This window comes from Melospiza melodia, chromosome 1, assembly GCF_035770615.1.
Source record: "Melospiza melodia melodia isolate bMelMel2 chromosome 1, bMelMel2.pri, whole genome shotgun sequence".
Taxonomy (NCBI): Eukaryota; Metazoa; Chordata; class Aves; order Passeriformes; family Passerellidae; genus Melospiza; species Melospiza melodia.
Genome location: NC_086194.1, coordinates 19192811 through 19216538, shown reverse-complemented (window position 1 = coordinate 19216538; position 23728 = coordinate 19192811). Strand labels below are relative to the sequence as shown.

General features: G+C 40.6%; 2 protein-coding genes across 4 annotated transcripts in view; one reads left to right on the top strand and one right to left on the bottom strand.

The window, feature by feature from the left end:
* The window catches only part of MLLT10 (MLLT10 histone lysine methyltransferase DOT1L cofactor), a 123493-nt gene extending 112303 nt beyond the window's left edge, over nucleotides 1-11190 (top strand). For 2 of the 3 annotated variants that reach the window (XM_063150129.1, XM_063150148.1), the window contains 6 exons: nucleotides 305-493; nucleotides 903-991; nucleotides 1117-1475; nucleotides 6422-6524; nucleotides 7269-7481; nucleotides 9549-11190. In XM_063150129.1, coding sequence (XP_063006199.1) covers nucleotides 305-493; nucleotides 903-991; nucleotides 1117-1475; nucleotides 6422-6524; nucleotides 7269-7481; nucleotides 9549-9617 — 1022 coding nt within the window. In that variant the 3' untranslated portion in view covers nucleotides 9618-11190. The remainder of the gene's footprint in view (nucleotides 1-304; nucleotides 494-902; nucleotides 992-1116; nucleotides 1476-6421; nucleotides 6525-7268; nucleotides 7482-9548) is intronic. The other variant, XM_063150140.1, reaches the window with a different exon arrangement.
* Nucleotides 11191-16835: 5645 nt separating this feature from the next.
* DNAJC1 (DnaJ heat shock protein family (Hsp40) member C1) overlaps nucleotides 16836-23728 on the bottom strand; it is a 107636-nt gene continuing 100743 nt past the window's right edge. Inside the window, exons 10-12 of the mRNA XM_063150113.1 lie at nucleotides 19172-19220; nucleotides 18225-18703; nucleotides 16836-17052 (exon numbers count right to left, since the gene is read on the bottom strand). Coding sequence (XP_063006183.1) covers nucleotides 16984-17052; nucleotides 18225-18703; nucleotides 19172-19220 — 597 coding nt within the window. The 3' untranslated portion in view covers nucleotides 16836-16983. The remainder of the gene's footprint in view (nucleotides 17053-18224; nucleotides 18704-19171; nucleotides 19221-23728) is intronic.

Here is a 23728-nt window from a genome sequence, read left to right as displayed (position 1 = left end):
GTTATCACATACTGCTGTTTGCTTAAAATGTATGCTGGCCCTAACATTGCTACTCTATCAGTATTGAAGCCAGGGTGTAGAGGTATAGCAAAATGACTACCACAAAACACAGTGAACTTTTTCTGCAATTTAAATTACTCAAAATTAATCTTAACTCTTTCCACTAAAATTCAGACATCTGTAATAATTTTATATTTTCATATATATGCTAGCCTTAATGTAATGCAGAATTTAAATCTGAATGAAGATGTTACTTGTTCATTGAATGTGGCTGTGGAATAGAATGTGTGCATTTTTGTCTTAGTTTTAGGAATGCTGAAATCATTACACCAACTTCAAGTTGAAAATAGGCGGTTGGAGGAACAGATAAAGAATCTGACTGCCAAGAAGGAGCGACTGCAGCTTCTCAATGCACAGCTTTCAGTGCCCTTTCCAACAATAACTTCAAACCCCAGCCCTTCTCATCAAGTGCATGCCTTTCCAGTACAAGCACGTAAGTAGAGGGGATTATTAAAGTGTCAGAGTAATTTGAACATGTATTTATATGAAATATCTATTTCATCCATGCATGCTGTTGATGGGAGATGAATATAAATGTAGGATGAATATAGAGCAAGTATTTGCTGATGTGTTAAATGTTTAAACATCAATTGGTTTATTTTTCTGAACTATGACTACTTGTTTCAGTGCAGTTTCTCTTTTACTTCAGTTTGGGGCACATCTGTTTGAATCTATTGATTCACCAATTACTTAGTTAATATTTTACTGTTCAGCAATGATTTTAAAGTTGACTTTACATTTTCTGTGTTTAGCTTTGTCATAGTTTTGAAATAATTATTCTGAATCTTTTTACATGTTCCAGAAATTTAACCACTGTGTGTTTTTTGAAATGATTACTTTAGCACCTAGCACCGATTCCTTGAACAGCAGTAAAAGCCCTCATCTGGGAAACAGTTTTTTACCGGACAATTCTCTTCCTGTATTAAATCAGGTAATTTTTATTTCATTCTTCTAAACCCGAACTTGTTACAAGTTAACTCATCCCAGTCCTTGCATTGTGGTGTTAGGTGAAATTTTCTGCAGCTGAGGGGCCTTTGTTGTTTGTTTTGACACCAGGAGATAACCTCCAGCGGCCAAAGCACCAGCAGTTCATCAGCGCTTTCCACTCCACCCCCCGCCGGGCAGAGTCCGGCCCAGCCCGGCTCGGCCGTGCCCGGGGTTCAGCAGGTCAATGGTGTGACAGTGGGGGCACTGGCCACTGGTATGCAGCCTGTAACCTCCACCATTCCTGCAGTGCCCGCTGTGGGTGGAATCATTGGAGCACTGCCAGCCAGCCAGCTGGCAATCAATGGAATTGTAGGGGCTTTAAACGGGGTCATTCAGACCCCAGCTACAATATCACAGAACCCTTCTCTCACTCATGCAACCGTGCCACCCAATGCAACGCATCCTCTGCCAACCACGCTAAATAACAGGTAAGAATTTGTTGATTTTATGTTTTTCCTCACAGTGCCTGCTGTTCTTTGGCTTAGCTGGCTTTTTTTGTCCTACTCCAAATACACTGTTTATTCCTTCACCTATAATTGTCAAAATAACTTCTGCTCCTGGTCTGTGAACTAAAGTGAGGAGGCATTTAATAGAAGCACAAATAGTCAAGTTAAAGAAGTTTTCTCTGGAGCTTTTGGGAATCCTAGTGAATTCCTGTTTTTTAATCAAGTTGCATTCCCAAACAAATGTAATTATGTAAATGTGCTTCAGCTCCTTTTTTCAGTTCAGAAAACAATATTCCTTGTCCTGCCAGTTTTTCTTCCAGGATTAAAGGAGCACTGGAAGAACTACCATTTGTTGCAGTAAGAAGGGGGGAGGGGGAGAAGGGTGTATGGTCATGTAATTCAAGATGTAATAGGCATAACTAACCAGAGTTGTAATACACTTGCATGGTTTTCAGTTGCCTGCACTGACTCCAAACTCAACAAAATTAGCTTTTCAAGCAGTGTTCTTATGGACTTCTAAATGCATAAAAACATTCATTTGTGAGTATTCCTGGCAGCCTTTCACCAAAGCCAGGTACTCCCAGTAGCATAAACTGCTGCTGCTTGAGCTGCAAGGCAAATGGGTAACAAAAGGAGACAGCTGCTTTCCAGGAGGAGGAATGGACTTCTTGGTCTGGAAGTGTTTTCAGATAGAGCAGAGGCTGGGCCAGCTCTTTGTCACTGCTCCCCTTCCCCACACCCCTTGTCCTGTCCTTCCCTTAGGAAGGAGAACGACAGTTCTGTGTAGAAGTGCCTGTAAATAGGGAGCAGATTACTTGTCTTTAAATAGAGTTTATTTTTGGAGATTATGGTGGATTATCCATCAAAAAAAAGACACACGAGATTGTAATGATGCAGGGGATCCCTAATTTCCAGTTTCTTCACTTCCTGTTGGTTTGGCAGCTCCTGAATATTTGTGTACTGTATCATTGTGTGGTATTGCTTCAGTAGGCTCATAAAATCTGATACCTCCAAGTATATCCTGTTTGGATGTGTCATTAGGTTTTTCCTGAGGGAGGAGCCTGTATTTTTCATAGTTTATATCCTTTGTGAACTTGAGGTTTCATAGGATAAACAAGGCATTCTGTTCATGACAAGTTTTTGTCTTTCTTGAGCATCAGAGGTTTGTGAAAACCACAAAAATTTTGCATTCTCTCCCCAAAAGTGTGAGAAAGAGTGAGAAATACTAGAGAAGATCAATCATATTAACCAGTTTCATGCTGCTTTCCACTTTCAGGTACTGCCAGAATACATCAGTTATGCTAAATACCAGTCATGCCACTGTTTTCTCAAATGATTTTGTTTATACACGGGTGATTTCTTTCTCTTTGTATTGCAGAAGTTCTTTTGTTTCTTTTTTAATATCCATTTTAAGTGCTGAAACTCTTCATTGTGTAGCCCAGTAGCAGAATGTTCCAATTCATGCAAAATACTGCAGCCAATATCCTGTTTTTAAGCCTTCATTCTGACTGTTAGCAGAGTCTGGAATACTCCCAGTGACTCCCTATTTTCTGCTGCAGCAAGCTCATGCTGTACAAGTCTGTCAGCACTTCCATCTCTCTGCTTCTATTATGGCATGATCTCTTTCTGCACTGCTCCCTCAATAATACTAATTTAAAATTAATGGTTATATTAAATTTAAAAGTGCACTTTTCACACAATTCTCTGTTTTGTTTGGGCGTATCCACACTGTTTCCCAGGCCCTCTTCCTTTTGAGGTGTTTGACAATTAACTTCATTTTCTGTGACTTTTCAGTATTTTTGGTTGTATGTTCAGAAGGGAAAAGTTCAGTAATGTAAGTGCTAATATGATTCTGGTAATGACATGTTCATTCCTCGTTCCTCTTTGTCCCATTAGAAATGCTTAAGTGAAATATATGAAAAAATATATGGGAACTAAGTTTTGTTGGGGGAATTAAGTTGCAAAAAGAGGCTCTGGGATGATTTTGAAGGAAGGAGACAAAATAGAAAAAAAAAATACTTTCTACTGACTGAAATTTTTGGTTCTGGAACTCTAGAATGGGACACCTGCCAGGCTGGAGTTTGGTGCTGCTTCAGTGACAATTGGTTGACTGTTTCTTTAATGTTAAATTTCCCAGGGTACTCCTCCTCTCTGAATGGCCTGGTGGGAAGGTTGAATGGTGCCAAGCACAGGCAGGCTCAAAGGTTTGGTGCTGTGGTGATGTGAGCTCTCTGACCCTGGTTAGATTTTGTGCTGGGGTCCAGATTGGAGGTGGTTTAAATCAGTATTGGCAAGGTGTTGGAAAGCTACATGAGAATTCAGCCCTGCTTTCTAACTTCAGGGTATTGTTCTATCATTTTAAAAGACTTGCCAGATGTTGCTTGTTACAGTAACTTCACAAACTTCAGAATCTGTTCCAACAGTTTAATGTGAAAAATAGGCAAAGTGTTCACCAATACATGAAGACTTCTGTATGCATATTGTCCTTATATGAACTGTCTAACTGTGGCACACAAGGAGGTGAGAAAACACTGATTTGCACACTGTTGTTGGAGAGAGTTTCAAGTTGTAGGTAAAAGAACCCACATTCATTTGACAGAGAAAAAATACTTGATCCTTTTCTGGGAAAAAAGATGGCTTAGTACAGATTGCCAGCAAGTGGGAGATTAAGTGATTGGAGGAAAGAGATAGGATTGTTTCTTTACATTCTCACAACCAGACAGGAGTTAGGATGGAGAGTTTCAGACTGATCATGTACCTTTTAATGAGAAGCTAGAAAGGATTAAATTTACATTCCAGGGTGATCTGGTGTAAAGAAAGCTCTGTGGTGAAATTTAGTGAACTGTCTCTTCTGGGAAGCTTGGGAACCACAGCATTTTGTCCTCTGCAGTTCGGTTTTGTTTCTAGACACTGAGATCTCAGCTGCTGACTGAGGGTATTTTCTTTCAAGTGCCAGTGCACAGCAAGAGAGGCAGGCAGAGCGATTAAAGAGAAGGGAGAACAACAGCAGAAAAAAGAAGTGCAAAGGTAAAACATGATCTGGGAAAAAGAAAGAATGGGATAAAAGAATGAACAAAAACAGCGGAGAAGATTCATGCCAGTATAGAAGAATACAGAAAAAGTGAGGTAAAAAGAGAAGAAGGAAATAATGGTAATATTAGTCAGAATACTGTGGGAAATAGGTGAAAGACTTTACCTAAGTCCAGGTAGAAGCATTCTCAGCCTTTCCCTCACCCACCAAACAGGTCATCTTGTCACAGGACATCAGGTCAGGCAAGCAGGACCTGCCTTTCACAAACCTGTGCTGGCTGGGCCTGATCCCCTGGCTGTCCTGTGTGTGCTGTGTGATGACACTCCAGAGGATCTGCTCCATGACCTTCCCTGGCACCAAGGTCAGGCTGACAGGGCCTGATGCTGAGATCCTCCTTCAGCCCTTCTTCTAGACAGGCATTGCATGTGCAATCTTGTAGTCAGCTGGGATCTCAAGATCCCAGTCAGCCAGGGCTGCTGGAAATTGGTTGAAAGTGTCTCTGTGTGCACTTCCATCAGCTCTCTCAGTATCCTTGGGTGGATTCCATCCAGCCCCATAAACTTCCAATTGACACAGGCTCCCCTTTCCCATAGGGAATCCTAAGTGCAGCCCAGCAGGTGTTCCTGTAGTGCTGAGACCGTGCAACAAAGTGTGGGACAAAGTTCACACGTGGCTTGCCCTGTCCCAGTAGGAGAAAATGGTGGTGCTTTAGGTATTTGCATACTGGCAAATACAAAGTTAAGACAAAGTCAAATTACAGCAGAGTTGGGCCACAGTTTGCTGGCTGCTGTACAAACACGAGATAAATATTATGCCCTGAGGAGCTACATGATTGCAGCCTAATGGTGTGGATTTGTGACTGATGTAGGTGAATCATTCTTTACTGCCAATCCCGACAAGCAGTCCTGACATCCTATGCACACCTTCTTACCAGAACTTCTGCATCACACAGTGACCTCATCTACATTAACAGAGAATCTGTCAGTGTGTTCTGTATTGGTTAAAGTTTCAGCTCAGTTCCCACAGGTTGCAGCCCATTGTTCAACACCCAGTACGAGGGGAGGGGACAGAAGTCGTACAGCTAAAAGGGAAATACTTAATTTTTCAACAGCAGGATAAACTTATCATGAAACAACACCTTAATATTTTAATGGGTGTTTAAAACTAGTAAAAGCTAAGACTCTATTGAAAGAGTAGATCCAGCTGTCTTCCTGGTCTGCTATTCCCAACACATCTTTGTTCATGCTGTTGGTCTTGCAGTAAACTGGTATAGCTGAAAAAAACCCTTTTATTTACAGCCTGCTTGTCAGCTGGATCTATTCCTGCCCAGTTCCCTAAATATTGCAGACAGTTTTATGTAGGTATGAAAACAGAGACTGGGAGTGAAGTAGTTGGCAAAAGCAGAGGCAGCTTCATTCCATGGCAGCATCCCTTGGCCCCTTGCAAGGCTGAAGGTGTTTGCTGAATTACAGAAAGGTGTGGGCAATATCAGTGGTTTGAATGGCACAAAAGATGGGAATTAAAAGGAAACCAGGATAAAGTGAATGCTTGGTAACTACGTGTTAAAGTTTGGTAAGAGCTGTCTTGTAATAGAACATCTGGCCTGTTGGTGTAAAGTATTTAAAAGTACTTTAGAATTGATAATTATTATCAGAGTTTCAAATAATGTGCATGGTGTAGACATGTTACAGGCAAGAGGTTGCTGTTGCTCAGCATAAGTGAGACTTGGGGATGGTGTCAGAAATTGCAACGGGACAGTTGGATGATATTTCCAGTATGAAATCAAATGCTAAACTGGATCTGTCTGTTTGTATACATCTTTTCTTTAATGGAAAGCTGAAGTAAAACGTTCCCATACTTCCATATAAACCACAGTATTACCCTGTCAACCCTACAGTGCCTCGGGACTAGGATTGCTTTCTGACCAACAGAGACAACTATTACTTCATCAACAGCACCAGCAATTTCAGCAGTTACTAAGCACCCAGCAACTCACATCAGTAAGTTTTTCAGTTAATTATGATTTATTACTGTATTGTATTCTAAGACATGGAGAAACTCTTCAGCTTAATATAAATAGTAATAATGCATGAAACTTGATATTAAAGGTTTTGATAATGTTTTAGTCTTCCATTGCTTCAGCCTTTTTGGATGATAGTCATGTAAAATGTTAGGATATTACTGGGCTTTGTGTATGGCTAGAATAATAATTCCCCAGTGCCTTGAGTTCCATTTTGTCCTGTGTGGAAGTGGAGGCTTGTCTCTCAGCATCAGCTGTGGGCAGCAGAGCTTGGGAGCATGTGTGGATTCTAACAGTATTGTGACCTATCTTTGATTCCACTGGAACACCAGCAAAAGAATTTTGGATGTCATCTCCTGAGCTGTCTTTGCTCTGCTTGCAGTATTCATATAGGGCAGTAGGTAACTGGTTTAAGTATTTGTATTGTTAATTGTATAGTTTTAGTTCAGTCTTCTTAGGTGTGTTTGTTCTGACAGAGGCCTGATGAAGCCAGCAGGCTTAGCTGAACTTCTGCTGAGCTACTGATTTCAGGAAGTCTGCCAGGAACTTCCTTTCCCACAGTCTCATGGAACTTCATTAGTGTAACCTAAATTAGCTGGGATTAGTTTAAGGGTTGCTCTAACTGAAGATCTGGATAAGCAGGAACCCAGGGAGGAGCTATTTTTCAATAGCTAATTATTGATTTTTTTTTTTCTTCCTCCTCTCTCTCCCTGCATTACTCAAGGAACAGCATCAGGCCCTTTTGTATCAGTTAGTACAGCAACAACATCACCATCACCAACACCATCAGTCTGAAGTACAGCAATTGCAGATTACTGGAGGAGCACAGATACCCATAAACAACTTACTTTCAGGCACCCAGGCCTCACCACTAAATGCAGCTGGTACCAACCCATTCCTTTCAATTCATGGAGATAATGCAGCTCAGAAGGTGACAGTAAGTATCCTTCTCACCTCACTTTCCGTGCAGTACCTCCAGGAGGTAACTAAAAGATAAGAAACAGGTTCTGTGCCTGTATTCATAAATCAAAGATGGTGGATTTTTTTGTCTGTCTTTATTTTGTTTTTCTTGAGCCTTGGACTGCACTTAAATGAGGCTCAGAAATGTGTGAACTTGTAGTCACACCAGACATGTCTGCTGCACGCTGTTGCTTCTCTGGATCAGAACACCAATCCAGTGACCCTTGCCTTCCTCTTGTAATTACAGCTGCAGCCCTAGCCCTCCTCACCCTACTTCTTGCCCAGTACTGTGCCCACTGGTTTGTGGCTCATTCCTTTTACCACCTTACTGTCAGTTTGCCTTGGCCAGGCCTCAGGCCCTGTGGAGCTGTGGGGAGTAGCTGAGGAGCCCATTGCTGGGAAGGTGGAACCTGTGTTAGGAGAATGTGCTGTGTGCATCCTGCTGCTGCCTGGGAGAATGAGGCTGTGCATTGGGGGGCTGAGGCTCTTCTGCTTCATTGAGTAATAAAACCTTTCCTGGACAGATAAAGAAACAAGACTTATTTTTTCTGGCAAGGATGTTCCATTATATTCAGCAGTATTTGCCAATAATCTCCATCCCCAAGACAAGAACTCTTTATTCAAGAATTCAGAGAACAGGCTTCATTCTTTTAGGGTCCTACAATTAAGATAAAAGGATAAAGGAAGGAGCACATGAAACTTGGAAAAACAAAGGATGAATAGAGCAGGAAGACATAAAGTTTCAGCATTCCTTGCAGAAGACAGCAAGTGGTAGTGGTAGAGAAGAAAGAGCAGCTTGTCTGCAAGAGCAGGTGGGGAGAGTTTGGGCTGAATATGAGTCCCCTCTCTGCTCCCCACTCCCAAATCCTCTGGCAGCTTTAGGAGCGCTGTGGTGGAAGACTCGGGCTGGGCTTCTGTGTAGCTCGGGCTACTTCCAGGTAGTGCTCACTTCCAGATACAAACCACATAAATGATGAGTTTTCAAGATGATTTTTCCTGAAACAGCTCCCTTCCATTCAAAGTTGTGAGCACTTCCTTTTGTTCAGCTTTGTGCTATGGGGTTTGGACAGTTGTGACATCAGAGCTGTGAATGGTCACACAGGGCTTGTCTCCAGACCTTGCCTCCATTCAGAAATGTTCACAGTTTGTTCTCATGTTTAAAACTGATCTCCCCTAATTTTCCAAAAATTAGTAGTGAATGAAATTGAGGCCCTGTATTTGGTGTACATCCAAGCAAAATATTCTATGTGATGTTACTTTGATTTTTTAAAATGGCCATTACTAGGTCTGTACAGTGCAGTGTATTTCTACAAATACATCATTACAGTATTTATGTTAACAGTTAGCTATAAATAATCCCAAGAAATCTCAGAACATCTTTTGAACAAAGGCCCTTACCAAAAATTTCTTTTGAAATTGATTTTATATTTTTTAAGGCTGGAATTGAGACAAGTTGCATAGATTGTTGAACTGTTTTTAACAATTTCTCTATTTGCCAGAGTTCAGCTGTTTTAATCTCATTTGCAGTTGAAACAGGTTTTCAGAAATTTCTGAATGCTCAGTGAATGAGATGACATTTTTGCTCATTCCTGTTCAATACTTGCAGGAAATGTCTTTGTAGCAATATATGAAAGAAAGGATTATGATGGGGCAAATTGGAAATTCTATTTCTTCTGATGGAGAAGTGTAGATTTCAGCTCTCTCCAGTGGGCACGTGTGCCAGAGGTCACCTGGTGTTTCTCTTGGCCATCTTGCAGTTTCACATAAAACCCACAGCCAGGAACAGCCACTCTTGTTGGAAGGGAAGTAGGAGAGTTGGTGTTTTCTAATGCTGCCTCTCATGACCTAGCATTAGTTGCTTCAGTACAGGACTGCTCCTTTAATTATTTTTTCCTTTCCCACTTTTCATTCTGCAGTACATGGTTATTTTTTACAATGCAGCAGTTACTATTTAGATGGCTCTACTGAATGTACCTCACTGCTTTGTCATCTTTATGAATTGAATTTTACTTAGCTTTGTATGTTATAATCTGATTTTTAGAAGTATTTTCTCTTACACAGAGGCTCAATGATAAAACTGGACCAGTTGCATCAGAGAAGAGTTGACATTTGAATGACACTTGAGCCCTGCACGTCCTGCTGTTCTAGCACTTCATGTGGCTGCAAACCCTGGGTTCCCTTTCTGCAGATTGAAAAAGAGCAACAAGGAACTCTTACTGCACAGCAAGAGGTTAATGATTTTCATAAGGATATTTTTGGTAGGCTTTCATTTGCTTTCTTGTTGCACTAAAATGGATATACTTTTTAATGTCTCAGACTGTGACGTAGATAAATCTCTGCAAATCACAATTATTTTGTCAATATGATGGTACTAAGTACAGATTCAACAATGGAAGAACATAGACTTTACTCTTCAGTCCTGATCTCACACATTTAAAGGCTATAAACTGTTTGCAGTGATGCATTGCCTTGGTTTCAGAGCAGTAGTTTTAACAGTCCAACCCCAGCCCATCAGAACTGCTGCTGCAGTTAGAATAGATCCTTTTAGACTGAGCTTGTAATGGCAGCTGGGACTTGCTGTTTGTAGTTTTTTTTTTTACACACCTGTTTTGGAACCTGACTCATAAGGGAATTGACTTCTGAACTTTTTATTCCTTTAAATTCCTATTGTTGTACAGTCGGAGTTTTTCTTGAATAAGAATTATGATATGGAATCCAAAGTTTATTAATTTTGGTGTAGGTTTTAGAGTTTTGAGGTTTTTAAAGGAACCAGATTGGTTCTAGTGACAAAGTTTTCTTACCAGATGAGAAGGCCACACTGGAAGAAGTTTGTGTAGTGTTTGGCCTAAACCAAGTGCCTGTTGCTACCTCCATTTTGTTGAAATGGCTGCAAACAGCTGATCATGCACTAGACGTGTCCTTGTTAGCAACGGGAATTCTCTGTCTTGCACCAGCAGCCTTGTTCTGCCTTTCCTAGAGGTGTTTATACCACTGTAGAGAGCTCAGGCAGATTGTTACCTGGGTCACTTTTCACTAATAAATTACCAAAAAAGTGAATTACCATTTCCCACTAAAATTTCCCAGTGGGTGAAACGGGTGAACTTGTGTTCCAACACTTTGGGCAGTTGCTGATCTCGTGGTGAGTCTATGCAGGGTGGTGAAGGACAGTTTAAATGGGGGTAATGACCACTAATCAAGAGTGAGGTGGGAATTATTAGCAGAAAAGACCCAGCTGTAATTAGACCTCCACTGTGTACTTATTTGGAAGAACATGTTAATTCTGCAATATGTTTCTTAGTTAAACATTGCACAGTTCTTACCTCATTTCTGTAAATAAAGTTTTGTGAATCTGTTTTGTATTGTGAAGAATTCATAAGAAAACATTGATATTTTGATTTGTAATATTTCTAATTAGTAGATTTAATTGAAAAAGTAAAAAATAATTTATTTTTATATGTTCTGGGGAATTTTTTAAAAATGTCACAAATCACTTTTGTAGATACTTTACAAAAGTAAACCAGTGGTTTATTTTACTTACTCGGCCCACTGGTGGATATTCTGTAACAATTTGTACAAAAGGTAAGATGGAAATGTGCTGTTATTTTGACTAGATGTAAAATTCCAAGTGTATGAAAAGATATGTACAAAGCTTTTGTTAATAAACTTTAATAATGTTTATCATTGTATATGACTTGTGTGAATGTGAGTCTTGTAGGAGAAAAGGATATTTCTGTTAACATCACTTGACAGGAAGGGTTTGATTTGCACATGACTACTAAATTTTATTACAAAAAGTTTCAAAAAGTATTTTTCATGTACATTTTTGCTTTCAAGTAACAGTGATGTAGCTGAAAAACTGTTGAGGCGTATTTCTACTTACTGGGCAGGCATTTCTGCCTGTTGCAGCCCTGGGGCTGATGATATCAGATTTTGCTTTCCCCCCTCCAAGAGCAATGACTGGACCCACGGGAGCAGTGGCTGTTGTCCCTCTGCTCCCGTTTGTTCTCAGTGGGGAGGGGACGGCTCCTTCCCTGCCCTGTGCCTGGGTGAGGGGAGGAGCCCGAGGTTGTTGCTGTAAACTTTGAACTGTGCTTTCTGTAAAACCAGCTCAGTGCTTTTGTCCATGAATTAGTTCACTGTCCATGGGAAGGCTGGTAAATAGCTGAACTCCTGGTTTTTACTTCCCAGGAAGCAAAGAGACCGTGACCCCTCCTGTACAGTCACTTGAAGATAAAATGTGAGGGCTTGTGCTCATCAGGGGGTGACAGACAAGAGTTGCATTGTGGCTTCCTCAGTTTTTAGGCCCTCTCTAGTCAGAGGCAGCCTGAGGCTCAGGGCAGCTTCTGGGACAAGCAGCAGGAAGATGGGGTTGCTGCTGCCTGTGCCATTTGAATGTCCCATCTGCTCACAGCCCCTGTATTGAATACATCTGTTTTATTTTCCAGTGGGGACAACTGGAGTCCTGAAAGAAGACTGGTAAATGAACAAGCTCAGAACTAACAGTAGGGAAACGTGAAACATCTCCTGGCACAGCAAAGGGGCAGCACTTGCTCCCACCCTCACCAGGACTAGAAAAACCTCCTGATATTTTGGGGGTAGTTGATGAATGTTTTATGCTTTAAGGTGAAGAGGTTCAGGAGACTTCCGCTGAAGCCTGTACAAGGGCCAGGAGCTGTCAGTGTTCTGGCCCTGTTGAGATCTGGCTGTTGGTCAGTGCTGAGAAAGAGAATTACAGAGCAGGGAAGGCTGGGCCCCAAAGTTACACCTGGTACTGCCAGACCTGGAGAGGAGGGGGAAGAAAAGCCCAATCTGCCCCTGCTCCAGCACAGAGGCTCCAGAGAATCCTGAGTGCACCTCTCCTGGAGCCATGGCCTGCTGATTTATTCATGGGCCTAAACCAAAGCCAAAAACCTCTAGGCAATATAAGTCACCTTGCTCCAATTGGAGCATACCATAGGAATCAGTAAAATTGCTGAGTCCTGCCTTTCCTTGTGTATTTCTCCTATTGGAGAGATGGCATAAACTCTGGTACCGGTCTCCTGCTAAGAGAAGTGTGAAATACTTGTGAAATTGTCAAAAGAGATTGGTGCCAGAAGCCCAGAATAGCAATGGGTGGTTTACAGTATCACAGTCCTGGTGTGCCAACAGCAACAGCAAGGAAATAATGAAAAGGACAGTTCTGACATCCAAACAAAAAAATTCAATTCACCAGCCCTTCAAAGAAAGAGACCACATCAAAGCCAAGTTCACATGAGGGCCAGATGCAGTCAAAACCAACCTTGTTTCAATGACTTTTCAGGTCCTGACATGAAAGATGATGGTCTGTGGCTGATTTGGCACCAGTTCAGTAAAGCCCACAGTGGTGTCCCTGTGGAATGCCTTGCATGACAGAGCAGCCCAGGCCCTGCACAGGTCCCTGGAGCCAAGCTGCTGAGCTCTCCCAGTGTTGGAACTGTCCTGGCCTCAGTGGTACGAAAGCAAGCACAGACTAAAGGTGCTGTAGTGAGAAGATTTTTTTACCAAAATCCCACTTTACTCACAACAATGACAACAAACCTTATGGCTTACAGAAAGCAGCTAAAATTCTGGACAGCCTACATCTGAAATCTTGCTTTTATCAATTTTATCCATTCAAGCTGTGTTAGCAGGAGCAACTCATTCAGCAGAAGCACTGCTGTGACATTTAAACTGACCAGTTTTCTGATGCCTGTTTTTCATAAGCTGCACTAAAATCTTACTGTTGGCTCTGCTAAAGGAGAACTCTTCACCATTCCTGTTGTTTTCAGGCCCCATCATCTCACAAAGAAGTCACATTGCAAAATCTTTCCTGAAACTTTTTTTTTTTAAATTAGTTCAAACACTGAGAACTATACAGTTGAGAGTAATATAGTCCAAACATCTACATTTACAAAAGGACACTGCAAAAGAGCATCTGCTGGTCTTTCCTCTAGAACTAAACAGCCTAAACGAGAGCACTCCCACCAACTCAGTCATGTTCTACTTGTGTGTGGATGTCAGGATCCTCTAGCTCGGCATTGGACTTTATCCTCAGCGTGGTAAGGGAATATTGCCCTCCTTGTCTATCTGTTCTAAACAACTGCTTTCCACAGTGTTCTGCCCATGCCATCAGCAGAGATGAGCAAAGGCATTAAAAGTGGGCTCACATGGGGCAAATTTTAGGTGCAAGTCAGGATGTAGAACCTACAGCCACAGACTGTTTCTAGGAGTGAACACAAAGTTAGAGTGCAAAAGCACTGCTGAGCTACAGCTCAAAACTGCCCAGGAAAGAAAATGTAATTTGCTAGCAGGCAAATGTTTACTTAAAGGAAATCTGCTAGATTCTGTGCTAGACAAAAGTTGGAAGAAGTTGGTTAAATCCCAAGTCTTGAGTGGGGGGTAACAGACCCATGAGAAAACAAAGCCTGGCTACAGTCTTCCACTTCTCTGATGAGCATCATGTCTGACCTCAGTCACCATAGACTAAAGGCACTGATAAACAGGCTGTGTCATCATCCACAAAACACTTGGCAACCCAGACAGGACCCTGAGAGGCTCTGAAGGTGTTGGACTCTTACTCAGGCCTCCTTCCTCCCTACTGCCAAACAACAGAGCTAAAGCTTGGGGTGGGACACTCCCTTGGCCCTTGAACTGAACACGAACATTCACTGGATACAGCCTGGACAAAGCCTTCACTACCCTGCTCTGTGAGGAATGGCTCCCAGCTGGGATCTGGGATGGGATCAGAGCATCTGCTTGCAGAGCTCAGATCACTGTTGTAGGGCACTGAATCACATTCCCCATCCCAGGCCTTCAGTTCCAAAGGACCCATGAGTGTACACAAAACCTTCCCAGTTCCTCATGCTGAGACAGTTGGGCCTGTCACCAGTCCCTGGTGCAGTGCCCCTGTGCAAGAGGCCAATGCATTTCTCCTGCACAGCCAGCCTGCCCCTGCTTCAGGAAGGTTCAGCCTTCAAACAGTAAGGATGCAACCCATCAGTTCCCTTGCATCCAGGCACAAGCAGCACCTGTGATTAGACAGACATGCACCACTTCAGGTGTTCAACCTGACACGTGTGACAGCGTGGCATGTTCAACCTTTGCTCATCCTTAAACATCTTCCTTCGGGTAAACTGGACTTGTCAGAGCATTGTTTTAAGTTTCTGGCTGTGAATGGTCAAACAAACAAACAAACAAACAATGCTACCAGTTAGCAGTGCTTGTCCTTCTTCCTTTGACCCTGTGCAGAAAGGCTGCGTGGAGGGAAGCAGAAGGGGTTGGGGGGCAGTGTGTGACTATTGCCCCTCATCCTCTGGGGATGTGGGCAGGCTCCAGCAGGAGCTCACCCCCAGCAATAAAGGTCAAGAGTCCTCCTAAGTCCTTGTTACAGTTGCTACTGGATTTTTTTGCCCTGACACCTAACTGAGTTATTTCTCAATCCAAACTGAGCCCATTGTTATTCTTCACAGCCACAGCAGATTCGTAACAGTTCCATATGGATCACATCAGGGAAACAGATCACACAACTGCAAAGCTCTCTTTTACATACCTGGAAGATTTTTCTCTCCCTCTTAGTCTAGAGCAAATACCAACAATACCTTCCTAGCAAATCAGGCAGTGCAAACTCTGGATTGTTCTCTCTGCTCTCTTCTGGATGCTCTGCATCTCAAAATGTGACACGACACTGAACCAGGCATACCATCCCAGGTAAAGTCCTGTAAATCCAGAGTGGAAAAGACAAGACAATTCTCTCCTCCTCACAGGCTAAACTCTTCCATTACTTGCTTTCTCTTTTAGAAACTGCAGAAATATTCCCATTACCAGTCTATTTTTTTCATGAACAGTACATCTCCATTTGCTCATATTCTATTCCAGCTCCCCCCATTAATTTTCACCAGTTCACCATTTTAGCAGCTTTTCTTTGCAGCCATTTCAACTACCTTGCTTTCCATCTCTCATTGAGTGTTCTGGATGACTAAAAGCTTTTAAAAGTTAAGTTTTCCTGATACCTCTTGAAAATACCTCACTTGATCTCACTAAGATTCTTCCTTCAAAGTAGCACAGAATTCCTGTTCCACTGATTAGCAGACAGATCACAGCTTCTAAATATCTTTAACTTCCAGTACAGTTAAGCTGTGAAGGTCTCTGTGAAAAAAAAAAATCAATGCATTATTTTGTATCTGGCTATGTTTCCATAATATCATTATTTCTACCAACTAAGATTTTTTAATATGAGACAAAAAAAAAAAAAGAAAAAGCTCCAACTGGAAGGGGAACACATATGGAACGCTGTTATATTCCCTAAATACTTAGCCTTTAAAGTTTTATGGGAATGGGATGAAATGTTGTGAAGTGCTGATCTGACAGAAGGAGCACAATTGCCAGTTACTGGGGAAATCAGCAGTGGGAATGGCAGGAAGCTAACAGAGACTTTCAGCTACCAAGTTTCAATTCTGAGTTCAGATACGTGATTTTCTGAGTTTTCATTTTGATTTTGTATTAAAGCTAAAACAATTTTTAGAATCCTGTTATTAAATCACAATTTGAATGGTAAATTGTGCTTTAAAAAATGCAAGTCTTTAATGTTTCTTGCACCACACTCTGATCACTGCTCTGATTTATTGCTGTCATTTACAGCCCATTAAGTACCCTTTGTTCCAGTATTTTAAGCTTTTCACAATTTTGGAAAAGTTATACAAAACAAAATTACAAGTATGGAATAATATAACCCTTATTACCTATTCTTCAAATTGAATCCAGGGTATACAATCATCCCCAAAATGAGAACTCTTAGCCCAAGACTGTTAGCCATTCTGTACTTAAAAAGTAGTCCTGAAGTAGCTTATCTCTTAATTTCTAATTAAAGCATGAAGGCCTTTAGTGTTTTTACCCATTTCAACTTTACTGAATCAACCATGCTATCAAATACCACTGTAGAGTTGGCAAAATAAGGTATTATATTGCAGACACATATAAATATATGTGGAAGTTAATATTAGATACTATTTATTTCAAAATATTACTAGATATTTCTAAGAATAAGGAATTTATAAACATATGTTTTGGATTTAGACGTGCAAGAAAGAAAAATATATTTTGACTACAGTGTTTCATTACTCTTGTGCTTGCTTAACAGTTTCAGGTCAAGTCTATCTTTCAAAACAAATGCAAGTTATTTGTACATCCACTGGCTGCAAACCTACCAGATTCAGTATGTGATTACCAGAGGGGGTTTTCCTGCAGCTCAGTGTCCCTTTTAGACACTGTGATCACACATCTGCATAAGCAGCTCTTCAATACAAACACACCTTCATTCTTCAACACACAAACCAGGTAAGATGGTATAAGATTTATTAATATTTTCTTTTACTAAGGCACATGACATATAGAAATACTGAGGTACAAAAATGCAGTTTCCTGCATATGAGATTTAAAACCCCATTTTGACAAAGATGAACTACATCTCTTCTTGCTCACAACATTCAGCTTTTAGCCATTTTTTTCTTCTGTACCAGTTCAACAAGCAACTTGTATCTTGCTATACACTCCTCCTGGAAGGAAACACAAAAGTGTTATTCAAAGGTTGGTATTTTAGTACTGCTTTAACTCTATACATGCTACCTCATTCTAGAAGAAGAGCTGTGTTCTGGGGATTGTCTAGGATTTTTTTTTTTTTTTTTTTTTGTTTGGGTCTGGTTTTGTTTGTGGGGTTTTTTTGTTGTGGGTTTTCTGTTGGGTTTTTTCTTGGTTGGTTGGTTGTTTTCTTGTGGTTTTAAAGTTGCATACTGAATTTGAGAAGGAGATTCAACATCTAGTGAAGTGGGGATTAGAAAAATGAACTTGCAATTTACATTTCTTAGTGGCTCATTTATCTGTTTGAAGAGCACACAAACCCAAGAAACAGTTACAGTACTTCTTGACAGTGACTGCAAGAGCAGTTATGGAGCAGCTGTATTGCAGGGTCTGCTTTGAACAGTTCCTCTGGTGTGACCACACTGCAGGCAGGTTAAGCTGAGCCTCCAAGGTCACTAACTCAGCACCTGCTGGCACCAGAAACTGCAGAACAGCTCCCGAGCCAGAGACACCCAAATCCTTCCCCAGGCACTTCCTGCTCCCTCACTGTGCTTGCCACAAATATTACAGGGCTTTTCTGCAGCTGCAATGGCTGAAGCAAGCAAACTCAGCTATCACAACTATTAGGAAATCTAGTACACACCATCTATATCAATGACAATTAATGCTATTTTGAAAAATTATACTTACAAAAAGAACATTAGATTGATTATTGAGCATTTAACACTTGCAGATGGATTATTTATTTTGTTTGTTCATTAAGATGGGTTGAGAAAGGCATTGTGAACATGCAAGCAAAGCAGCTTATCAATGTTTGGTTACTAACTTTGAATCAAAATTAGTTTTAAAATCTAATTTTGTCCTGCAATTCAAGATCTGAAAGGCAGAGGAGAGGTAGGTATTTTAAATCAAACAGGAGTTACTTCAATATTTTCTGTGTTAGACCAAACAAGCTGACATAAATGAAAAAAATGTTTTAAATAAAGCAACAAACATGACAGTGACACTCTGTAGGTCACCTGAGTCTGGACTGAGACCATGTAAAGGCCTCACCTTTCTATATGGACCCTCATTCTTAAGATAATTATAAATTGGTAGCAAATGTGTTTCCCCTCAGTTTATACTACAGTTCAGTCAAAACAAGTCATACCTTGCTTTTTCCAGGAACGCATTTTGCTATTTTATCCCAGCGATCTGATGTTCCCTTTGGATACTGCTGCAAGGCCATTTCCAGAAGTTTCTGTTGATTTTGAGTCCACGGTTCTTCTGGTGCACGGCTTTTCTCCCTTCTTCTGCTTTCATCATCACTCTCTTCCTCTTGCTCAGTGTTATCAAAATCTTTCTGGCGTCTCCCTCTGCCCTTCTCTTCCTGTCCCTCTTTTGTTGCCAGCAGAGCCGTTTCAGGTGCTTTGACAATTTTCCGCCTTCGGTGTCTGGTTTCAGTTGCTAGGGTCTCCTTTGGATCTGCCTGGGTATCCATCTGCTCTGATGTAAGACTGTAGTTCCCCTCCTCCTCCACCTCCTCTTCCCTCTCTCTCTGGGTGATTATGTGATCTGGCAGATTCATGCTGACTTTGTAATTTTTGGAATTGTGTGCCAGTGTTTTAAGCTCCGAGAGCCGAATCGTACCTGTTAGAAGCACTGCTGTTAAACTCTGAAAAAGTAAAACACCCCACAAACAAGCAGGGAACTGCCCACAAATTAAAGGTTCTCAGAATAGTGCAGAATGGACAAAAAGCTCTTCTGGACTGACAGCTTAAGGCAAAACTGAGAAATCAAGGCATTCACTTGATCATCAAGGTGATGAACTTCACCAATTAGGAGCTTATCTGATCTACAGGAAGTGCTACTAAATTCCCACACTGATAGAAACAAAGACAGCAAGCTGAATAAATGACCAAACCCCACAATAAATGGAATAAGAAAGGAATACATCCAGGAATACATCCAGGAGGATGTAGCTAAAGGGAAATGTTCCCTCAGAATACTCAGCAGTTCTTTTTTCTCAAAGCAAGGCAAGGTTGCAAAAATCTCTCTGCAGAGCAGACTGAAAGGCACAGCTATCACCCAAACCCAGCCATTTCCAGAAGCACACACCTGGTGTATATGTAACAGAATCCTTCACCTGTTTGGCTTTCAGGGTAACCTGCATGAAGACAACAAAAGTGAAGGACTATTAAAAAATGCAATCATTTAGGCTATTGAAGAATTCATTTTTAGCTTACCACAAAACACCTGCATTGAAGACACAATAAATATGGTAAGGCTGTTGTTCTTTAACTGCCTTTGCTCATATGTAGAGTTCAAACTGGCTTAAAGTAAGCTTCTAGACTTTGTTCTTTCTACATAATTCCTGGCTCATTAAAATAATATAAATGATGCTATACATTTCTATTACTATCATCATAATACACCACAGTTGATACTTTAATTTTATTTTCTTTCCTTGTTAAACCCTAATTTTCTGGTCTAAAAATACCACAAGGATAGGGGGAAAAGAACCAAATGAGTTATCTTCTATACATTAGTTTCTCAATACTGAACCAAAGAACAGAATGACCCACATAGGTCCAGATGGTGGAGCACACAAGAGGACAGGCATTCAGTCCCCCAATGAAAGGTAACAGTTTGACTGCCAAAGATCAGCAAAGACACCTCCTAAGTCCTGGTACTGCAGCAAAAGTTATTACTGACAGTCCAGAGGATAGAGAGCTGCTTGATTCAACCTCTCCATGTATAATAAAATCCTGGGAGAAAAATAACACTAATTTTAGCATTTTTGGATATTTTTTGGAATAAAAAGTGATTGTTTCAAATTTTGTTCTGTTTGTAAGCAAACAAACAGCCTTTCTCCCAATCCAGAACAAGGAGCTTCCTTATCCCAAATTTCTAGACCTCAGATAAGAAGCTAGGCTTCACTTAAGATTAAGAAAGATTCTTTAATTATTATCTTTGTTATAAAATGACCACAGAATTATAGAATGGCTTGAGTTGAAAGGGACCTTAAGGATCATGTGGTTCCAACCCTCCTGCAATGAAGACACCTTCCACTGGACCAACCAAACTTGAATGCTTCCAGGCATCCATGACTTCTCTGGGCAACCTTTTCCAGTGTCCCACCACCCTCACAGAAAAAAAACATTCTTCCTAACCTCTCATCTAAACCTACTTCCTGTCAGTTTAAAGCCATTGCCCCTTGTCCTATCACTGCAGGCTCTTGCAAAAAGTCCCTCTCCAGCTCTCTTGTAGCTCCTTTTAGGTAGCAGCCTACAGGCCCAAATTCAGGTACCACAAAAACCATTTTAAAATATAGTACTCAAAGAATTATACAATCTTTTCAATTGCTGAAAATGTTTTATCAATACTATATATAAATTTCTTGGTTTTCTTTTTGATCGTGAGGACTTTATTAAAAAGCCAGAAATTGAAATCCAGTAGTCTGAGCCACTCAAACGAAACTTAAAATGAGAACAGGCAAGGCAGTGAATCAAACTTGCTGCTACATGGGATGGGTTCCCAGTGCTCCCTGCTCTCTGAACCTGGGACCTCAGATGTGAACATCCCTTCAGTATAAGGTGTGTGGCAGTGTGCTGCTCAGACCAAAAATAAAAAATACATCACTTACAAAGTCAGGAATTCCTCTGTGTGGGATTTGTGGGATTTAGCCACAACAGGAATCATTTAGCCACAGCACAGACTTCTGCAGTTTTAGCTACCTAATGTTAACAATAACAATTATTCCCTACTCAGAGCAGCACTAGAGAGCAAACCTGCCAGAGGGTTGTAAAGCCATTTCCTGTGAGAAGAATTAAACTTTAAGATTCAGGATTTTTGTTCTATGACAAGATTGATAAGGGAGCACCCCAATAGTTAAAATACCTTGGTACCATCTGCTTCTAGTCTGGTCTGTTTGCTTCCTCCCACCCACCTTTCTGCCCACAAAATTGCAGCAGTTTGCTGTAAAAATAGGCTGGTGCTGGATCTCCTTAAGGAAATGACAGCAAGACTTAACAAGGCAAAGTGGTCTATTTTCCCTACAAATTAAGCCTCATTTTCTGGGATGATTAAGTTCAAATGAAAACTCCGAACAATGAAATCCCAACTCTAATTAACCAAAACCTTTATCCAGAGGTAGACATCTGGCACAGAAAACTCCAGTTTCTATTGTTGCAGTATGATAAAGTTTTAATTGTTCAAAGAAAAATGTCGGGATACTGTAATATGAACAGATAATTTTAGTGGCACTAACAGTTCTGGGACCTCTGTGATCCCAATTTTGAAAGAATAGAAGGGATCTTCCTTGAAAAATATGATTAATTAACAGAAATTGCCTTCCTTAAAAAAAATTGCATTCTAAAAAAATCTAAAATAATAAAATTAAAATATTTGCGTTCCATCTTTAGCAGTGTCTCTACACTATTAATAATTTAAAAGGCTGAGAGGAGCAGAAACCATTCTTGACTGCTGAACAGAATGGATCCCTAGTGGTGCCCTGCTAGGCATCTCTTAAATAGAAACCATGTTGTATAAACTGGATTATAATAGATTATTTTCAAAAGAGGGAGAAGGATTTGCCATGCAAACAAGTAGCTTTTAGAGCTTCCTGCAATGATGCAGTGGATTCATTGTAAATATGACCAGGCCCTATCTATCTCTGTGGATTCCAGAAAACTGTCCCTAAACCATTTTGCTGTCTTTAAAGTAGGTCTGTCAGAGATTTACAGCCTGCTCATAAGGACACAAAGGCAAGAAAAGAGAGCAGAAAAGATTCCCTGAATAAAACAGAGCAGAATGAGCTGCCAGCAAAGACAGGTACCATGAGCTGCTGCCTCAGTGCCAACTGAGCTCAGTTTTCTCTCTGCTGAACCTCTGATGTTTCCAGAGGTCAGCAATTATCATTTTACCTTTCAAGCTGAGACTACACAAGCAACACAAACTTTGCTTTGGAAGTGGTGCAAATCAGCTGAATTTCAGTTTCCTTTACAAGACAGGTGTCCCCAGATTCAATTAGTATATGTATCCCATCACAGATATAAATTCTGCTGCATATTACACCTATTTGGACTGAAATCTAAACCATACCTCTCCATTTGACCAGTGAAGGATTTTGGCTTATTCCCAGATCCCAACTGCATTTAGTATTTCCCCTTACATGCAGAAAATTCTGGAGTAAGAGCCTTTCCACAGGTTATCTTATGTTGGCCAACTTCACTCATTACAGCTTCGTGAAACAAGTATTAAGTTACTTCATTCATCACATCTAATATTTCCAAGACTTTTGAAGGCTTTAGAATATTTGTTCATGTTTTGATGGACTTTCAATTTGAACATTCACCAGGTAAGCTGGAAATAACAACTGTGTGTATGCTTTAGATACTGAAAATCTACCATTTCAAACGTTGAACAAGCACTTTGAGTTGATGTAAGTTTGACAACTCATCAAGCTTCCCACAGCTTCACTATCATCATTTACAGGTTACAGGGGAAGATTATTTGTCTATTATTATTTTTGTCAGCTTTCTTCCTCACACAGCAGTCCTTTTCCAGGTGCTATGCACAGTTCAGGTTTACTCCAGCTCTTTTCACTGAGAGTTCAGGTATCCCTTACTTAGCCTTCAGATTTGTGTCCATCAGCCTCAGCTGTCATTGGCATTCCAGATGCTGACACAGGGCAAGAATCGTTAACATGTCAGTATTAAACTGCTGAGGATTATTAGGAATCCAGCCTATGGAACATCTGAAATTGTATTGCAATTTGATCTGTTGGAGTTTAATCATTGTTCTTGCCACTCAAATCTGCAGACTCTTCTGTTGCCCATTCCTCCATTCCTCTCCAGGGGTGAATAGTGTTATTTACTAGCTAGTTCCTAACAGATTCATAAAAAATTCACTAAGTTATGCAACATAAGTTGCTCCATTCTTTCTCTGCCTAATTACTTATCATAGCTTGCTTATATGATATTATTACTTTTTCATTAGTTAACAGATAACACACTGGAAAAACTTATTCAAAGTATGAAGCAGTTGCAGAATACTCTTGTAGTTATTACTGCTATTTGTTCCTGCATAATGCTTTAAAATTACAGTTTTCATCTATAATAAATTATGAGTTTTATCCTGACTGTGAGAAGGTGTGCTTTTAGCCTGCTGTTACTGACAACAGCTTTCACCAGACTATTAGCCAACCCCCTTAAGAAATCCTGGGTCTGGGGACACCTTAAATAATAAGGATCAAGACTGTGAAATTGATTTAAAACAGAAGACAGAAGATCTCATATTCCTGTAAGTATTTGTACTGCTGAACAGACACACTGCATTATTTTATAGGAATCAACTTTAAATGTTGTAGTACACCAGGGATAACAGAAGTCACAAATAAAGTCAGGTAATATCATGCACAGTGAAACAGATTTCCTTAGACAGATAAAGATGACAAAAAAAAAAACTGGATGCAAGCAATCAAATTGCTGGAGTAGAAATCAAACTATCTTACTATGGGACCTACAGAAAGAAACCACAGGAACAATTTGCTTCTGAGAACTCCCTTCTGAACTCAGTTTCAATAGCTCTTCAGCTATAAAAAGATTCTATCAAAAGCAAGTGGGATTAGTGGGATGATTTTATGTGATGAAAGCCAGACAGAGCTGGTTTCCT